This window comes from Hetaerina americana, unplaced genomic scaffold (assembly GCF_022747635.1).
Source record: "Hetaerina americana unplaced genomic scaffold, ioHetAmer1.1.p SCAF_4, whole genome shotgun sequence".
NCBI lineage: Eukaryota > Metazoa > Arthropoda > Insecta > Odonata > Calopterygidae > Hetaerina > Hetaerina americana.
Window position 1 is genome coordinate 42,229,887 of NW_027286985.1, and position 21,273 is coordinate 42,251,159.

The 21,273-nt window shown below is 34.0% G+C and overlaps 1 protein-coding gene across 1 annotated transcript in view; it reads right to left on the reverse strand.

Annotated features, from left to right (window-relative positions):
- Positions 1 to 2,199: 2,199 nt before the first annotated feature.
- Positions 2,200 to 21,273, reverse strand: part of LanB2 (laminin subunit gamma-1) — a 332,757-nt gene continuing 313,683 nt past the window's right edge. The window contains exons 16-28 of the mRNA XM_071589758.1: positions 20,905 to 21,101; positions 20,242 to 20,457; positions 19,024 to 19,294; positions 17,364 to 17,542; positions 16,700 to 16,830; positions 15,390 to 15,500; positions 14,828 to 15,032; positions 11,523 to 11,760; positions 9,721 to 9,923; positions 8,904 to 9,062; positions 7,917 to 8,034; positions 5,029 to 5,141; positions 2,200 to 3,780 (exon numbers count right to left, since the gene is read on the reverse strand). Of these exons, the coding sequence (XP_071445859.1) occupies positions 3,658 to 3,780; positions 5,029 to 5,141; positions 7,917 to 8,034; positions 8,904 to 9,062; positions 9,721 to 9,923; positions 11,523 to 11,760; positions 14,828 to 15,032; positions 15,390 to 15,500; positions 16,700 to 16,830; positions 17,364 to 17,542; positions 19,024 to 19,294; positions 20,242 to 20,457; positions 20,905 to 21,101 (2,264 nt within the window). The 3' untranslated portion in view covers positions 2,200 to 3,657. The remainder of the gene's footprint in view (positions 3,781 to 5,028; positions 5,142 to 7,916; positions 8,035 to 8,903; positions 9,063 to 9,720; positions 9,924 to 11,522; positions 11,761 to 14,827; positions 15,033 to 15,389; positions 15,501 to 16,699; positions 16,831 to 17,363; positions 17,543 to 19,023; positions 19,295 to 20,241; positions 20,458 to 20,904; positions 21,102 to 21,273) is intronic.

Consider the following 21,273-nt stretch of genomic DNA (forward strand, 5'->3'; position numbering starts at 1 on the left):
AAGTAATTTCCTGGGTACATGATCTAAAAAATTATTGGTTTTACCAGAAATATTTCTTCTTCAATGGCATAATACTGAATGCATTATCATTACCCAGCCATGGGAAAAAACACACAAAATAGGTTCCACTTTATTATCTAGTGAAGTATACTTGGGATGACTGGTTGTAGTTCAGCTACAGAGTGAGGGAGATCAAAGATTTCTCAATTGTATTCACTTATTTCACAGCAATATTCCCCATTGTAATTTGTGAGCTTAACACCATGTTTTTAACTATGGAAAAATAATACCAATAGCTCTATTAATGCATTAGCTATCTTCATTTTTATTATACCTCAGTAGACTATAGCTTTTATGTGGTGGTAGGCTTTGTGATTTCTCTTGACCACTTAAGCTGTGCTGATGGAAGCAATGGTAATTCATCCTGGTAGAGACACAGCTAGGTTGAAGGGTAGGAGTCGGATGAAAGGTAGAGTGTACAGTGTCTATGCCTTAGTAAGGTAGCTATAATGATCACCCCACTGGGATGACCTTTATAGTGATAGTGTGATGTTATAAACACCATTGAGGAATGCATTGGTGAAACCAGCTCAGTTATTTATCCCATGAATATATGATGAACACAATTATGAAATATTGGAGATAAAAACGTAAATATGACATTGCTATCCATCAGCATAAAATTGGTAATTTTCAAGTGCACTTAAGGGTCTTTTGGTGCTACATCCCCGATAGTGTTACTAAACTAAATTAAGATGTCGAAACCCAAAATATATGTGATAAGTGGGTCAAATATCCAATCCAATCTGATTTGCAAATAGCATGTAAATATATCAGGGGGGTCTCAATAAGGATATGATGGGTGAAGTATGAAAGTCAAAGTGAATTCACATTAGACTGGGATGGTACATCAATCGGACTTGATACTCAAAAAAGAACCATTTGCAGACGTGAAAAATTATAGAATGAAACAGGTTTTCTGTAGTTGAGCACAGGAATATCACAAGTTTCTTGAAAGTTATCACTATGAAATCAGATATTATTTGCTAATGACAAAAATTGTAAACCCACAGAGAGGAGTTACATTGGTTGGTGCTTTGACGTCACCATTAGGTTAAATAACACTATTGGAAATGAAGAGCCTTAGAAAAAATGATAATATTGGTGAGGACTATTTATCATTGGAAGTTCTGTCTTTTTGAGAAAGTAAGTATGATGAAATTCGATACTAACTTGGTGTCAGTAAATTTGTATATCAAGGCGTATAATTGAATTTTCTCAATGCAATACTTCTTGAAGAATTTGATATCCCTTTTCATGTGGAGTCTTGTTGAAACAACTTTTAGAAGGAAAGGTGTTTAATGCTGTTAAGTGTGAAGGTGGGAAATTAATAAAATTTACTGGGTTTGTGATATTCCTTTCAAATGTTGATAGGATTGAGGATGAGAGCCCATGATACTCCAAAGAACACTTAAGAAACCCCTTTTATGCATATAACAGACAAAGGTTTTTTTCTAGAAATGATCACCCGTTGGCTAAAATATTCAAGAGATGATTCAATTCTAGCCTGTTGCTGTCCTCAAGAAATTTTCCTATTTTTGTTGCCTACATTGAAAGCAAACTAAGAAGTTCAATCCCTCAGCATGTTCAGAATGAAGCTAAAAGTGATGATATATTGAAATAATTGTCCATCCCTCTTATCATTATTTTACGTATTAATAGTTTTCAAAGCCCTTCCACAGATTCACTGTCTCTGCAGTATTATTCCATTAGATCTTTGTGAGCATATGCCCCTCCTCCAATTCCTATTTTATTTATCTGTCAGTAAGTACCATGAATCATTAGTAAATTTATTTTAATAAAATGGAAAAAATCACCCTCATTGACAATAATGCCTTTGATTAATATTTAACACCAATGAATTTTTAATGGGATTTGTATATGTATATTAGAATATTCTGTAAAATTTGTATCTATATCCATTCTGTCAACAACCAGACAATAAAATACACATTTTTATCAAAATGAGAATCTTAAAAAGGAAGATTCCTTCTTGATTTTGAAGAATTGTCACTAAAGGCTGAAAATAATTTATATGCATGCCATCTCCTTATCATGTTGGCACATTTACTTACAAAGTTATCATCTGTCTTTTCTGCAATGTGAAACATACCACAATCGAAATTTCATACAAAATAGTATAAATGAATAAAAAGATTTTTATTCAACTCCTACTAAGTTCACTTCAAAAGGTGAATGATACAACATTAATGTAAAATATAATTGCAAAATGTTCAGATATTTACTAGAAGCAATTGGCAGTGATTTGAGTCTATGGTGATAGTCATGTTGAGTTACTGCCCAATGTGTTCACCCTCAGCACACAACATCAACATAGTTCACGAACTAGAATCAGCACATTATTTAAAGGTCAAAAAATATCTTTGGTACATGTCAATATTGCTTATCATGCAGTCCCACAATGTAATAAACAGCACCACATTTATATCTAACAAAAAATATAAAATCAATTCTCTTGTTCCCCATAACTTACTTCTATACTAGGTGAAGTATATGGCAAGCAATGCAATAAAAGCATCCAAAAAATACAGATTAAAGTAAGTCTCTGGAAGCATTTATCAACACTGTCTGTCACATTATGGCACATCTTTAGGGAAGACTGAGGTATGATTTTACTCCCCTTTTATCGAATAGATTACATGTAGAAAAATGTGAGTCAAAGAAAACTCGGGCATCCTTAGTGATTTATCAGAATAATAAATATCGAAAGGAAAAATGGGGGTGCTGGAAGCAAGACCATGATGATGGAATGACACATTTGAAGTTGCAGTAACAATACTTGAACTAACTTCATTTGTAGGTGATAAAATTAGAACTGGAGTGAAGATGAGGGTTAAAAAGATTTACATTCATCTTATTTAAAACAAAGAGGTAGACATGGGATTAAATGATCTAGATTGGTAAGATTAACATGAATGTCTGATGCCCTGCAATGGCACATGATGATCAACATATAAAAACCTAAACATTTGTACAATTTTCAGAAGTAAGGGTAAAGGAAGTATTACTTCACAAGTGTACTACATATGTTTTCATTGAAATTCTTTGGCATATGCAAACAAAACATGTCTCCTAGTAGTTGTAACATCAAATTTAGCACTTTTCCTCTTAATTAACATAGCTCTGACTCAGTGAAATGTCACTGAAATATGCATATATGGTGCTATTTTGGGGATAAAGCTGCAATACAATGGTTATATTTCATTGATCCCAAATTTCTTAATTCACAATGCAATTTCTCGACATATTCCAGCATTGTTAAATATGTAAAAAATATCAAATAAAAATAATGCCAAGGTTGAAATTATCTTTCTGCTTGGCACATATTCCTCACGAAACAATTATCAATTTGCCACTGGGCCACTGGGAGACAATGGAGGTAACACAAGGCACTTGTAAAAGCGTCATCCTCATTTCAAAGAAACAGAAATTATATCACTTCCACACACACTTGAACTTGTCTTTTTTTCATGCCCTGAACTTTCCAGGGACATTCCATGTGCGCTTTAGAGTTACTTGGATTCTACATACTAATCCAATGCAGATAAGTCCTCCAAATGATGTATAACATCGTTCTTAAGGCTCCAATTTTAACCTCTTCCAACAACCAGGAGGTAGTGCCTTTTTTATGTCCTCAATATTCATCACTTCTGCTCTTAAACGTGCCACCTCCTCTTGATAATCCTTCAAATGTTGACTCTGAAATAGAATACAATAGTGCAATCAGTCATCTGGGAATACATCGGTTGGATGAAAATAGTCTAAATCAAGAAGTAAGGAATCTGAATGGTTCAGAGCAAACAACTTAGAAAGAAACAAATCTCCAGGTGAGAAAACATAAGCGTCTTTCACCACTTCAGGCAAGTTTTTTATTCCTGATAAAATATTTGCTTGAAGATTTTGGCCTGTACAATACAATAGCTCTACCAAATTAACAGGACAACGGCTTTAATCCTGAGAAGGAAATTATTTTGGATTTCATGCAAATGAGACCAAAGACCAAGTAGAAATGAATCTCAGGACTAAGTTGCAGAGGATATCATTTTGTAATAACAAATAAAATTGCTCTAGTAAATTTAAAGAATGTCTCATTGTGAAACTTGGCACATGCATACTAAATAGAGTTAAACAAGCACATTCATTGACACCATGTAACCACTCCTCAAAGGCTAGATGCATATGTAATATTGTGATGTTATATGTGTATTATTTGCCACACCTTTAAAGTAATAATATTAATAAAATATTGTGCATTGAGATGTTTGGTTAAAAAGTTATTTTTGAAGAAAAACCTTACATGGAATGAAGAACACAATGTATTTTTCCACTTGTACTATTTGCGTATAACTAGTTTCAATGCTTCATTAGGTACCTGATGACAAAGCCTAAGTGTTGAAACTAATAGTACCCAAATAAAGAACAGTGGAAAAATTGATTATGCTCTTCATTCCATGGACATGAACTCCACAAAGTTGAGCCAGAAACCATTGAATACAAAAAAACCTTACACATTAATGTATTTTTCTGTGAACTATTTAAAGTAATGCAAATTAATTTGGTAGGAAGATAATCTGATGGGAGAATCCTTTTTTCTTATCAATTGTGATTTACTATCGTCTTTTCTTAAAAATGATGCCCACAATTTCTGGAAATTTAGCTAAGCTGACAGGGATACATATTTATTGATAAAAAATTGAGCAATGATTTTGTAATTTGGCAACATTAGCACATATATCAGACTCTTTGAAAAGAACAATTTTTTCAGCCTATCTTGATAGTACCAAAGTATTAAGGTGTATCACTTCTACAGTGGTATGCAAAGTTTCTTATACTCTAAGCAATTTTGAGTGTGAAGCAGTGCCAAATGTCCTTATTAAAATTGCTGAAGCTTACAGTTTTTTCCCTTTTCTGTGCACTTTTTTGGCTAAAACTATTAAGTTCACTCACCTGCTGAAGCTTATTTGCCCTCAGCTCCTCCATTCTCTTATCAAGGTTAGCTTTTGCAAATTCCTCCTCTGCAGCTGCCAGTCGCACTTCCAAATTATTTAGTTCTTCTTCATCTAATAAAAGGCCACAAACATTTAGGTGAACTTATTTTTTACCTTTATGATTGTGCAAGTGGAATTAATATGCCACCTTCCTACCTCGTGGGATATTTATCTATTTGGGATAAGGTATCCTTTTTCATGAAAGCATTACTTAAAATGTACATCTTAATTCAAATTTTCATTCTCAGTAATTACTGTTTCCATCCAAATACACTTGCTGTGATGGTAACTTTTGACTCCGTCAAAAGTTACTGTCACAGCATCTCCCGCAGTTTCTTGAAACTAATCTAATGTTCGGACACCTGACAATGACTTTGTAAATCGAAACCTAGGTTGTGCATAATAAAATATATGCGGAAGAACAAAATATTTTCTTTTCTGATATGAATCGCTTCCACAAATTGATGCCTCAAACCATTCTATTAATCTACTGTTATCTATGGAAAAAACTTAAAAGTGAGATTTTCAAATGAAATTAAAAATTTAATACATATTCAGGCATTTTGGTTACACTACTTCAGAGCAGAAAAATTTAAAAAGTCCACTCCCAAAAAATGTGACAACATTTTTAGTATTCACATTCAATTTTGGGCCATGTAAAATTAGTCCTTATAGTAATAACTTGGCAATCAATTTGTTGGCCCTGTGGGTGGTTGCAACTGTATAGTTACAGTCAGACACAATAATTTACCATGGCAAAGTTTTATTTTACCACAGTCATCAATCCAAAGATAGGTGAGGGTAGAGTTCACCCAATACTAAGCCCAACATTGTTTGAACTTTACATATCAAGGCAGGAGGACGAATTCCCTTCCCTGTGCCACCTATGGTTTCCCAGGAAGATCTGGTACACAATAAATCACACAGCTTGGGTGAAGCTGAGGGTTCCCTGAGGCATCAGAGTTATTAAACCCAGGCACTCTGGTCAGTAGCCCCGGGGCTTAACTCATTGCACTACCATGCACTTTTATTTGACCAAGTACCAATTACTCATTCCAAATAAAACCCTTGGTGAATTAATGAGCAGTATTAACTCCTTGTCCCAATACAATCCTATTCAATGAAAAAGATAATACTGATAATAATAGAGAACATATTTCATAATGATGAATGTTAAATATCCATGAAGTTAGTGACTCCTTCTCAGTTCTTTCATTTATTTAGCTGAAAATAATTTTAGCAATCATATCGGTACTTATTTGACTAACAATAAGACTTGATGGTGACCTTTAAAGTATTGAGAAAAACTTGATACAAATTGAGAGAATATTTTCCCTAATTTTGTATTTGTCTTATGAGTGTTCATTGAGAATAAAGAGGTTGTGGGATCTTAAAAATTATGAATATCAGCTGAAAATGGCAATGATATATCAAGCTACTTACTGTATTTCACAGCCCATAAGATGCACTTTTTTAATCCAAAATATGCTATAAAATCAGCCCACATCTTCTGGGCCAGGGGTACATGGGTATTACTTCAAATTATAAGTAACAGCTGATTAGACTAGAAGACTTACTATTAAGTATTTTTTCCACATCAGGCATAGAAAAGGGTTGCCCTGTTTAAAAATTTTGATAATATCACTATTTTGAGTCAGTAGTAGCCAATAGAGTTGAAATATTTCATTGGCAAGTACTTAGTAAAAAATTCCCAAAAATATCATAAATTCATTCAATGTAGCATGCTTAGTTTCATCTCACATGTGGTGCTGCCATGAAACAATATACATTGGGCTAACAGGGATGTTGCCCACCTGCTAATACATACATTATTGTATCTCTCATGATAAACTAGGGAGTCTACAAGCATTCAACCTTGTAGTAGGAGAGTGTTGAAAAGGTATAGAAAATGTTGCTGCTAATACAAATTTTGATATTATCAAAATAATGACAGAAACCAAGCATTGCATAAAAAGTTAAAATTATAATAACCTCATGGAAAATTGTCACACAGTATTGTATTTAAACTTGCAGTCATGAATTACCCATCAGGACACAGAAACAAGGCACTTGAAAGGTGTTTTGGTCCACCTTTGCCTGAGAAGATGATATGAGAATAGAGGGATCAGACAATGGATTTAGTAAATGCAGATATGAATAAAAAATTTTTACATTCATGACCACCTAAATGGTCAAAGCTTGCACTGAATCTGTCACTTGAATATGAGTAAAGAGTACATGTGTGAGAGGAAATTGACAACCCCAGTGAAACAAACTGCGGAAATGATACAGCAGCAGTGACAAGGAATTTCTGAGATTTTACAATGAATAAATATTGGCATACATATAGCAACTAATTTTTTAAGGTAACTATTCCATTTTCTTGCATTAAATTTTCACATCAAAATACTTTGATACCTATTTGTCTGGTCTAAATATTTTGTAAATTCTAACTGGAAAAATTAGGATTTGTTTTAAGCGGGTGCATCTTATGAACTGGGAAATACAGTAAAGTAATCTGATGTCAGCCCACTAAAAGGCAAATGTTTGCCATGGACACCAACTGAATAACAAATGCTACAGGCTGTAAGTCCAATGTTGGACTAATATTTATGCCAGTATTTGCAGATATTTTTTTCAATATTGGAATGTTATCTGGCTTCTGAGAGCAGTTTTTGGGCATATCCTTTTTGGGCAATATGTGTGAATGACGTCTTGGGGTATTAAGGAAAGTATTGTTTAACTGTTTAGAAACAACACATTGGTATCATAGGTCCTTTCAGGCTACCTTCAGGCAATATGTGCATAGTACATACTTCATCTGTTTTATAGTTATATTGTACTCACCAAGATCTGGTAACCCACTTAACTCTCTCAAAATATCTTGAACTTCTCCTAATGCCTTCTCAACCTTTTTCGCTGCTTCACTTGCATGTGATTTTGCCTGTCCAACCTTTTCTTTGGCCTAGAATAAAATTTGCATAGCTTGAATTTGTGGGTAATACATACATAAACACATGCATACCTTCTCAATTTGACACACCATCCATATATCTTAGTTTAAACCACAGATAAAATTAGACGGTTAAACTAACCCAGCTTTAGTAATACCATGTCAAAAATTTCTCATTGCCATAATTTCAACTTTTTCTTGAACTCCATTCTAAAATTTGCAGTCAAATTTGGTAACACACAAATTTGAGAGCAAAGGATTTTAGATGTTAGAAAACTACATAAAAAATAGTTGTATACAAATTTTTATTAGCATAAATTCTTAATAACCATTTTTCACTAATGCAATTCAATAATTGGGAATGGAACTAATAAATAATGCTTCATCAACAATGAGACTGTTAGAAAGAAATGTAAAACATCATGAAAGGGTATTTTAGTTTGGTTCATCAATTTTCAAAAGCTCAGAATTCAGTGAATGAAACTTAAAAATTTTAGAATCTAGAAGAAAACTGAATGAATAGATATATAATTGGTAACCTTATTCCACATGAATCAGACTATACAAAAATAGCAGAGGAAGAATGATCAGGAGAGGCGGATGAATAGGATATGATTCTTTATCATCCTCTTACTTTTAAAGTAGGTGTCTACATGAGGAGAAAACGGCAGTAGAGGCTTGAAAAAAGCCTATAGCAAGAAAGTAGAGAAACCAATGAGCTGAATGAATCTTGTGAGTAAAATTAATTCCCATTGTCCATTCATCTCTCGTGTCAAATTCATGTAAAAAGAAAGCTTACTCTATTGCTTCTTCTCATTCATGGATCGGTGTACAGTTAGATACTTATCAAAGGTTAATAGTATCTGTTCATTTGTGCTCACCTCAGAGGTCAGTTCTTCATTTTCTTTTGCCTGATCCTCTAGTTTTTTCAATTTTTCACCTGTAAGTGCGACTTCTGCTGCTAGCTCATCAGCACCATCTCGCACCCTTTCAGCATTCTTTTTTGTTTCCTCTGAGTCTTTCCTAATTAAGTCAGCTTCCTGGGAGAGAAAATATGGATGTGCCATCAAGGTAATAATATTTTGCAAATTTGAAATGTGTTCAACTTCCAAAACTATGCATTATTCCTCGGAATTCTTTTTTCTCATGCTAGAATCTAATAGATTGCTAGAGTGTAAATACATTACAAATAGAGTGTTAGTTATATATTAGCCTTTGAATCTTGATACCAAGTATGGTTTCGATACCTATACTTGATATAATGCATATTAAAGGATTTGAAAAAGTGAAAAATACCAAAATTGAAATCATGCATTGAAGTACCCATAGTTGGTTAGGTGCATTAGCAAGTCATCAAATAATTAAATAATTAAATTCCCACTTAAATTCTGCCCTAATTTAAATGACTTGGCAATCAAACCTATGTGGTGACCCTTTGATTTTCTTGAGTAAAGATAATCATCATTAAATACGAAATTGTTTAGTTAAAGTATTTTTCAAATAAATAACTGCAACCATTATACATAAACAGGTAAATTGGAGCAATTTAAAGTCTTCAATATTAGAATCATCAATATCTCTGTTTCATTAAATCTGCCTCATGACTTGACAAAGATGAGATAGAAACTAATGAGAATTGGCTGTAAAGAACTTTCTTGCCTATGGATGAAGTACATGTGCATATAAACTTCCACTTACCTCTGATGCTTGCTCAGCAAACTTCTTTTGTGCTTCCTGAGCAGTATCTCTAGCAGCCTGAGCATTGTTTACAGCTCCAAATAATGCCCTCTCAGCTTCACCAGTCTTGTTCTTTGCTTCATTTATTAGCCTATCAATTTCACCAAACATCTGTAAAGACTTCTCTGCTTTTTCTCTGCTTTCTTGGACTTCATTGTCAAACTCTTTTTCCATAAAAAAGTGAAAAGGCAGCTATATTAATGAATATAGTAAATTAAGGAGCAGGATAAAATTAAAGTGAAGAAGACAAAGAGTGGCTACCATGCTACTTTGATAAACTCTTTCTAATTCCCTTTGATAGGTAGGAAATGCTAGATGAGTGAACTTTACAGCAGCACTTTATTGATGCTTGTTTAACCTTTGTGTAACTTTCCATTGCAAAATGGTTCATATTGCCATCATCATGGAAGAATTCACATTGTACAACAGCAGGATTTTTAATGATTAAAATTTCTAATGAAAATTATCGGAAAATATTAATTAGCACCTATGAGCTCTTCCATGTCAATAGCCCTCAATTTTTTCAAGGAATAAAATTTAAGTAACCAGTATGGCTGGGTACATTACAATATGATTCCACGGGGAAGTATGGAATCGAATTAAAGATGGTAAAAATATCATAGGAGGAAAAGATTGAGAGAAGTCAAAAAATTTAAATGCATACCCAATTATATATGGATATCTATTAGTAGCATAGGGACATTGATGGGGGGGGGGGGGTCGGGTACAAACTGATGTTGTGCAACCCATGAGTTATAATAATAATAATACATTTTATTTGCCTAAAGATCATATTACTAAAATACCTGGTGGATAGGGTATGTACATGATGTGAGGCACGTCTAAAAGGATTAAAATGCATACAGGCTCGAAATGAGATACAAAATATGGTGTGAACAATTATATTAAATGTAGCACAAACACACACACATTAAATGTAACATACATGTTGCCATAATGGATGTTATGCCTTCCTCTGGTGTAATGATGATGATAGTCAGAGTTAAGCGAATAGTTGCCGATGTTATTTTTTATATACAGAATTAAAAACACAGTATCATTGCACCAGAGTGGTAGCAACTTTAACTCCTACAATATAGGCCTTGATTGAGCATTATGAGATTTCCCCATGATTATTCTAATGGTTTTATGTTGCCTTTTTAAGATGATTAGAGAAATGGCAGCTGAGCCCCAAAATATTATCCTGTAGGTTATATTTGCATACATTTCACCATAGTAGAAATTAATTAGTGCTATTTTGCTTGCAGTCTCATGCAGGTATCTCAATATATAGCCAGAAGAACTGAGTTTATGCTGAAGGGCTTTTAAATGTGTATCCCAAGAAATATTTGCACAGAAAGAAGCACCTAAAATTTACATTCCATGGCTTGCTCAATTGATCAGTCATTAATTTTCACCAGCAGACTACCCGACACATTCTCATTGTGTCCTCCCAGTGAGTCTTTGGACTGCATTTGATTTGCTCTAATGTTTGATGAGCTACTGTGAACTCAATTTTAGCTGAGGTTTTCAAAGACCTAACTATTAAACCAAAAAATCACTTGGATAGTGCCATTCTCTACAATATTCATTTATAAAATAAAAAAAAATAATATTTTCATTATTGTTTCCTGAGAGCTTGCTACTTTTTCAAAAATGGTGCACTTTAGAGTAGTATTAAAAGATGTTTTTGAGGTCATAGGTTTTAGAGCCAGTGCTTCAGAACCCCTGTATCATGCCAAATTAGTTTATTTTTATCTTACCTTGGAGTGTTTTGTATGTCCTCTCCGCTTCTTCCAAGGTGTCATCTCCACGCAGTATAGCCTTCTCTGCTTTTCCTTTAGCCGCATCAACATCAGCTAAGAGCTCATCTGCTATCTGCTGCTGCATATCAGCTTGAGCTAATAGTTCTTTTCCAGTATTACCAGCATCCTCAAGTCTACCAATAAGTACCTTTTGGAGCTCTCGGACATAATTCACATCTGTTTTTATCTGACTAGCCTGAAAATCAATAAAAAATTAAAGAATACATTTAAAAGGAAAATCGCTCAATTATTAATTCCATTTATATGAAATTTACTCATTCCATTTTTTTACTAAAAATATGGCTTAACTTGAGACCATACCATTCTAAAATGAAAACTAAACTTTAACAGATATTGAAATTAAGAGCAAACATTAAAATGAAATGAAATTTGTGAAAAGTATAAAAATAGATTGCTTTATTACTTTTTCACCCAGCAAAGACATTAGCAATCCATAAAAGTGTTTCCCCCTTGATTTCCCTATGACTACCAAATTTTTAGGACTAACAAGAAGATAGATCCCAAGGCATCTGTGAAATATAGGTAATTTGACCTATGTCATAGGAGTTTTGCTGCAATGTTGTTGACGTTGAGTTGAGTTGATATCTGAAAACTTCCCCAAGAGAGGAATCTGGGGACAACTTATGGGAGGATATTTCAATTATGGTGAATAGAAGTGGATAATCAAAGCTCTGATGAAATAATAAACAGACCCACATTAAAATGGCCAAATTCCTGACCTAGTTAGGCCTGAGAGAGAGATTTCCATTGGCCAACCCAATTTTTGAAGGCTTTGAACCCCTTTTTGACCGCCTGTGCATTGCTAACCCACTTTACTCAATTGATGAATTCTTTTGTGGCAATCTTCAGCATTTGTTAGAATTTATGTTTCTACAAGTATATTGAGTAATATTTATATTGATGGCATTTAATATGATAGTACCATTTATCAAAATTAATAAATTATGCGATTATCATTGAATTTTCTTAGGATGAGATCCTGGTGCAGTATGATTTCATCAGATGCCAGAAAAACTTAAGAGATGCATTTGCTCTACCTGCTAGATGCCATACTTTGATGCCCCACATCACACACAGATTAATCATTGAACTTGATGCTCTTTTCATTAGAAATCCAAGTATGGTGTTCCAAGCAAAAGAAAAAAAATGCTAAAGTACTGGCATTATGAGGCTTTATTTTCTGTTTTTAGTTTTAGTGAAAAACCGTCTGTCACAAGAAATCTATGCACTCAAGAGTTTTTGTTTCTTTGCCTCATCTATTGCCTTCTTAGTACCACTTTTTTGTTACCACTCCTGGGGATGTTTTCAAGCAGAAAAATGAAACTCTTACCACAAAAAGACAATGGACTTGGTGGAGCACAGGTAAACCTGCAGCATTGTATCAAGTAATGAAATATCACAGAAGCCTATATTAGAACTTTTCTCAAGATACAATCATCCATATTTCACACAGACAAGATTCTGACTTTGCTAAAATAGTATTGGATGAAGGTTTATAGCTCAGTGCTCAAAATGTATCATGTTGTTACACATGGGGTAGAGGTATTTTGTGAGAGCTAACCCAATCAATGTCGTAATAGAAGTAAAATACATAAATATAAATGTATTATTAGCAATAGCCTACTGGATTAGGATAGGTTTTCCATTGACCCTGGCACTACACACCACAGTGCTCCTAAGCACTAACTGACATGATGCAAAATATCCTTAAATCCCACAAGGTATATTACAATAACTCATTCTTTAGCTATGCAAATTTCTACAAACCTAATTCCATCCAAAATATAATCCTATTCTTTTCCTTCCTCTAGCTCACTTTCTGACCATTCTCCCCTCTGTTCCTGTCTTCAGCATCATATTATCACTTTTTATATCCTGCACTGACTCACCCCAACTTTTTTGAATTTCTCCCAATAACCTTCTCTCTTCTCCTACATGCTTAAAACCTAATTGTTTGTTTTACTTTCAATCCATTTTATTTTTACCATTTTTCTTCACGTCCATGGAATACAATTATGATGGACCCTTATATGAAATTATCATATCTCAAACATAAATAGATGTACTTTTTCAGAATAGATTAATACATCAGTTGAGATTTTGTGGGGGAGCCTGTGCCAGGTGTCATGGTGGCATTACATAGGAGACATTGTACAAGGGAAAGAAAAAATTGTGCTCAAACCCTTTCTTCTAGAGGTCCTTCAAAAACCCTACCTTTACCACACTCACATAAAATAACCCAATAGGAAGTAGAATACTGAAAAATGTGCCACCATTGTGATTGTAAACTTGATTTTAAGGCTTCTGCAGTGATTTGAAGATGACTTTTGGGTTCCTACTATATAGGATCCTTCTGTTAGATGACATTTTCACCATCATTCCAGTCAGCATATTCAGGTTTGTAGTAAATAGTAATGTTGTTTTGTCCGCCATAAAAAGGACATCTGGGCTAATCTGGGGCCATCAAATTCATTGTTGTCTCTCCCAATGTTTCCATCAGGTTTCCAATCATGGTATCCATCTTCCCTACAAAAATTTACACCCTCCATTAAATGTATTCATTTTTCCTGCTGAAAAATCCTTTCCCTATCTGCTTTATACTTCTGACCTGAAACCTGAAAAATACAAACTGAAATGCCAGCAGAATTGCCATATACCTATCAATATCCTAAGTGAGAGGAGCCCAAAAGCCATTGAGTCATTTGTGCTTTCAAGCCTTTTCAAATACCATAGGAAGTCGATATATTATCAAAACCTGATCCAAATGCCAAAATTGGCCCACCCATCCCAAAAATTCCATATTGAGGGTCAAACATCAGTGAAGAGAATATCAGAGAAGCTACACAATATCAATGAAGATCAGACATGAGCCTATGGAGGGCTCTGAATTTTAGTTGTATTCGATGGTTAACAGGAAGACATTACATTACTGAGTTGACATTATAAAGTCCAAGAGATTAAACTATTAAATCTCAATAAAATTGCTCATATTCCCTAAATTTTGCACTTCACTCAAGCCCCAAAAGGAAAAGAGTACTTTTATAAACTATAAATGCCATAAAAGAGGGCCATAACTAAAGGCCATGTATTAGAATTCCAGCAGTAGGAAAAATATGCAGTAGATTTCATCAGACATATATGAAGAGAAGGAATTTCTAATGATGTCAGGAATAGAGTGGATGCAGCAGAATCATTTAGAATTTAGCCATTAAAAATATTAGCCTACAGATTAAGATATTTACATTCTTTGCTACAATCTCTGCATCATATTTGATTTCCTGAAGGTCTATTTCTGGAACACTTAAGGAATATACATCTCTGTATATATTCAAAGCCTCCTGATTAACTTCTCCAGCTCTGCGATTCACATTCTCTGCTAGGGCTTTGGTTGCATTTAACTTGTCTGCTGCAGCATCTAATTCATCACTCAGTACACCCAGTTCATCACTGAAATCATGAAGTGAAAATATGAGTGAAGTAAACATCACAAAAGGATTGTGTTTATAATGCAAAATATAGCTCCAATTAATATACAATTGCATCAACTTGGCAATTAATATAAACAGCATAAAATACCTACAAACAAACAAATTCCTGGTCAGCACTCAAAGTGAAAGGAGAAAAGTGGCATAGTTATTTTATTGGTGCTTGATTAATATCTTTTTTGAAAGCTTTCTTAATCCATTTATGCAATTTTTACCAAATACAATGAATTGATTTCTGTGACTTAGAATTTCAAAATATTGGCTATGTATTTGGAAAAGGTACAGATGGAAGTAATTGCACATTTAAATAGGTACCTACCTGATGTTTTTCTGTTGGTTGAAAGTGTTTCTGGCCAGTTCTATTGCCTCAGTTGATGCTTTCAGTGCACCTTCAGCAATTTCCTGAATCTCCTTCACGTTATCTTCCAATCTTTACATAAAGTAAACCAATATTTAAACAGTGAATAATTTCAAGGCTATAAAGTAGGGTAGAAATATATAATTCTACTCTGAAGTGATAAGTTTTCAAAATGTGACATTACAAATTGTTTTTACAAATTATTAAAATTGCTCTTTTTCAATTCTCTTCAGGGAAAGGCAGCATTTCATTAAATATGCTATGCTAAAAGGCATACCTTGCTTTATGACAGAGTGTAAGGGTTCTCAAATACATGCTGTTCAGTAAGCTCTCCTTGAAATAGGGATTGGCTTACACTCATTATCTTATCTCAACATATTATTAACAATAATAACAATCATGGATTCAATACTTAACATAAAAAATACTTTTTCTCTATTTTATTTTAATTAAGTAAAACCTTTGTTACTCATCCTCAAGCAAGTTTTTATGTAATTGTTTTTGATATGTAGTTGTGCATCTGGGATATGGATAACAAAACTCAGGGCACATATGCAAGAAGCAGATGAGACTACAGTATATATTGTGAACATTATAAAGTTCACAATGCCAAATTGTTTATGTAAATGGATTAATTTTAGTCCATCACAATATTAACGAAAACTGAAGATTCACTGCTCTACCTTGTAGAGATAAGATTATACTGCTGTAATGTACGTGATATCATGGTTCAATTAAGATCAAATGTGAGAAAATTATGTACTCATGAATTTCATTATGTGTTGATGCCATCGTTCAAAGTGAAAGCAAGTATATAACACACTAAAAATGTTGGTATTTAGTGATTCATCTTTTTAATATTTATAGCAGTTCAATTAATGTCCTGATTTTATTAATCTAACGCTTTGAATTGCTTGAAAAATATCAGAGGTATGCACACAAATAGTGTTATGTCACCTTAAGGTATGTTGCTTCATGATTTGAAAGATAAATTTGTTATTATTTTCTCATTTTGGCAAATAATGTAATGTATCATTTAATAATGCATTATGTTAAAGTAATACACACAATGAATTAATGTAAAACAAATTTACATAAAATTATATTTGCATTGAAATACCTTTTGCTTTTTTCATATATTTAATCATGAGATATGAAAGGGTTTTATGCGGTCATTCATTTTTGAGCAGGCACCTATAATTATTTTCCATGCTTTAAATTACATAACATAATGAAATTAAATACTTGATGAATTAAAAAAATATACTCACTCCATCACTTTAAGGCGAGCTTCACGAGCTATCTCTGACATTTCCCTGTTCTGTTGGCCAAACTTGTCCGACCGCTCCTTTGCCTTACTCAATGCTTCCATTCCCTCAGTTTCAACAAGATCCCGGGCATTCTGAAATGGCATTATATTTTTTGTGCAAACTGAAAATCTGGGTGAAGACATGTTCATAGTTAGCATGAAATATTTGTACATTTTCCTTGATCAAAGACAGCCATCATGTACAGGGTTGCCAAATTTCAACGAGATTTGAACACTAAAATTCTCACAGAATATAACCAAAAAATAAAACAGATGAGATCTAGTCTTCATCATATATTTAGCATTCAGAGAAGGTAGGGATAACAAATTGAGCTCAGAAAATGTTCTTTGATATAACTGTTTTCCAACAAAGCAAGTTGAAGCACTTCCAGGCTGGTGGGATACTTTGAACCATTGCATGTTTATATGGCTTATAGTGCTTCATTTCTCAGGTGAGAATTCAAACAGTATGGCTCTAAATTCTTTATTTTTAGGATTTTAATGACTCACATCTTCATTCAACCACATAAGTAAAGCCAAAAGCAGATAATATTGACCATTACCGCAAAGAAAAACAATGTTTATTTTTGCACTACTCAGAGAGGAAATATTTTTGAGACACTAACCTTCAGAGCTTCTCTCAAGCGTTCAATTGCCTCATCTGCCAATGATGCATTTCTTTCACCTTGCTCAGTATTAATAAGCACATTCTCTCTTTCCTTCTCAGCCTCCGTCAACATTTCCATTACTTCATCCAGTTGTTTGCTTAACTCTTCTAGCCTCTCAGAGAGACTTTTGTCTCCACCTGTTTATAGATTATAACAGTTTAAATTCCCATAAAATTGAATGATTCATGATAAATTCAACTGTTTGAAATTGAAAAAAGGAAAAAGTATTATCTTCTATTTAGGTGGGGCATAGATACAAAATATAATAATTATTTCAAACGAATTTTGATCCAGGAATGCACAAAAATAAATAACTGTGACATTTCCCTTACAGAGCATTCAGCAATGCATGAGGTTTAATCAAAATGGGATTTTTTTGTAGTATATACTTATGATTAATTTCTGAAGTGCAAAAAATAATTTGACTGCATTAAGCACCAAGTAATAATATTGACATTGGCATGGAATTCCCTTGACTCCAAATGGCTCCCATAAGTAAACTAGTGTAAGAAATAGTGTAGGGCATGCCCTAATTTACATCAGTTGAACTGATGTAAATTGTACAATTGGACAATTTACATCTGTTGAACTGTGGTGTGTATGCAATACAGTGCTAGTGTAATGCCATATATGTGGGCCAAACAGGTAAGAATTTCTCCACCTGAATCAAAGAACCCGAGAAGTGCTCGATCTTAGGCAACACCACATCAATGATCATCAAAAACTTACTTGAGACCAACCATACCTGTGATTTTAAATTAAAAGTTCTACACGTGTCGAATAAATGCAAAAAATTAGACATGCTGGAACAGTTGGAAATTGTCCAACAAGTCAAGAAGAAAACCCCCCTCCTCAATGACATGCAGTTCACTTCTTCCTCCCCCCTCCTTTCCATCAACTTTCGTTGGTAAACATTGACCATGTGTGACAAACAACTGCCCCCGTCCTTGAGTGCTTTACCTCCCCCCCCCCCCAGTGTGTGAGTTAAGTGGGGGTATTGCACTGCCACCCTTCCAGAAGGGCCTAATCCCCTTGGCCTCCAAACCCTGGCCCGCCTTCTGGCATCGTCCCGGCTACCGCTGGTTTATTGGAGACTGCCACCGTCCACCCAAGAGGACCACTTTGCACCCTAAGACTATATGTACTGTTTTTAACAAGTTCAAAACGCTATTTCTGCTATTTCTTGTAAACGTCTCCCTTGTCTTCTCCTCCCCCTCTTCCCCTTCCCCCCTTGCTTCCTACCACATCCTCTCCCCTCCTTCCGGAATCGTAAATGTATATAAGGCTGCACACAACTTCAGTTTGTTACCTGATGATGATGTAATACATCGAAACCTGGTCAGAAAGAGATTCTTATTTCAGTTTTTTAATTTGGAATTTAGTTAGATAGCCATCTAAACATTGGTGATTGATAAACTATGCGTTTCAAAGATTTGAAAAAATCAATTATTTGCTCTCTTTGCTGTTTTTCAGTGACTTTATGATGTTTTGTTTTGTTCTTTAAGCTATATATGACTCCTGAGATCCCATTATTGATAGGTAACCATTTTTGCACATATTGTTTCTGAAAAAATAATATTACTTGTGTGAAAATCATGCTATAAGTGGGGAAACTTACTCTTTGAGCCACGCTTAGCATCATCCCATAGGTCATTCACGAGTTGCTGAACTCCATTAAGCCTTTCCTCAAACGTTGCATCTTCAATGACTGTAGGATTATTTTCAATGTCTAAAAGTAGTTTTTTTAACTCTGCCAGTTTTGCTCGGTGTTCATTAGCAGCTGACTGGACAAGATCGTAACAAGGAGGACAGTCAATGCATCCCCTTTGTCGATTCTGGGTGTTTTCCTTGCAGTAGTCACAACGACGTCCCTCAACATTCTCTTTGCACTGTGGAAAGGTGAAAATGAAAATACATTTATGCAATACATTTATGCAAAAATGTGATCTGTATTGGTTACAAATTTGGATCTGGTACTTTCAAGGGCGCTTCTTCTCATTAAAATAATACTGAAGCATATCAAGAATTTTTTCTTTTAACCTAATGACAATGCTTTCCCTGAACTCTACAAATTGGTACAATCAATAAAAATTAATTTTATTATGAAGAACTAATTTAGTAAAGTCAGTATAAGATATTTCACAATTAAATAGTGCACTAAAAGAATTACAATGCAAACACTTTAATGTTGAGGTAGATGGGCAAGTTATAAATTTGGGAGAGGAACACATTTTTATAATGACAGTAAAGATTAGGCAATGGTTTACTGAATAGAAAATGCTGTCGGACATCATGGATTACATTACAAAAACTGCTGTTAATCTTGATGCACAGTAGTCCAAGAAAAATTAAAATGACCATGATGTCTATTATTTTCTACAATGAAAATGAAAATTGTGTTAGTGAGTCATAATTCCCTGACATGCAATAAAATATTGTAGTACCTGCTGATTTCAAGTTTTTCTTTAGAAAAATTTCATTTAGAGTTCCACAAAATATTGAGCTATGATGCCTCAACCCTCGTTGCTAAACTTCCCAAAGCCAATAAGCTGAAACTGCTGCTTTTTTTTATTTATGATACTTATTGACAGAAAATTAAATTATTTTTGTCGGAAGTAAAATATGTCAAGTTGAAAGATTATGAGCTAATAGCTTTATTTTGGTACGATGTTAGCATTTAATACCATTTATCTATTGTCCCTGTGTTTGCACACCAAATTTACATGCCTGCATGCCAAAAAAGTCTGCATTGATCTAATGTACTTCAGAAAAGAGCCATTTATCTACAATTCTACTGTTGAAGCTTAAAATACAAGTATTAACCAATAATACTTACTGGACATTGTCCAAATGTATCACACTGGAATCCTATTGAACCAATTGTGTCACATTCACAGGGGAGGCAGCCTTCAGAGGAAAATCCATAATGATAAGGTTCACAGTCATCGCATCTTTGACCTGTGACTCCTTCTCGACACATGCACTGCCCAGTCACTATATCACAGGTGTGATTCAATGACCCAACAGTATCACAGTTGCAAGGTTGGCACCCCTGTATAAAGCAAACATTAGTATAGCTGGGTGTTTATGCATGAAGGATTAAGTCTCTATGAAGTGCATCATATGTGAAATCAATCAAATTTAGCTTCACTTAATTTGATGTTGACATATTTATAAGCTACATTATTTTAGTAGGGCAACTGAGGGAATGAAACTTGCACCACAGAATATCATTTAACATGAATTTATTAATTATTTAGGATCCTTAAATAGAATTTATTGGTTATCTCAATAGCACAGCCACATTAAATACTTTTCAGATATTTTGGAAAGATTAAATGGATTTAAATAGCCTTAAAGAAATGGATTTACTTTTGTGAAAAGCTGGAAACAAATTCTGCGAATTTGGATTTCAGATTCCTTCACCTTAAACTTGGAGGATCAATCAATTTTTATTGAGAATATGTCTGATAAAATGTAAATGAATGAAATATGATACCTCTCCACTGCGAATATTGTAATAGCCTGGCTCACACTGATCACAATTTGTTCCTTTCACATGAGGTTTACATTGGCATTGACCTGACAGTTGATCACAGATCAGTGGTCCATTATCTGCTTCTTCTGTTCCCACTGAGTAGCACTGGCACTCTTTGCAATCATTCTTTGGCAGAGCCAATGCATCTCCATAATATCCTTCGGGGAGAGAATGAGAACAATGGAATGAATTAACCCATTCACTCACATGAAATTAAGATAATCTTTACCAAAATGCTTAAGTGAAAACGAGATCTGAAGACTCTAAATATATTACAGTACTCATCAGAAATGGAGCATCTATTTGATGTGTTCAAATTTAAAATTTTTC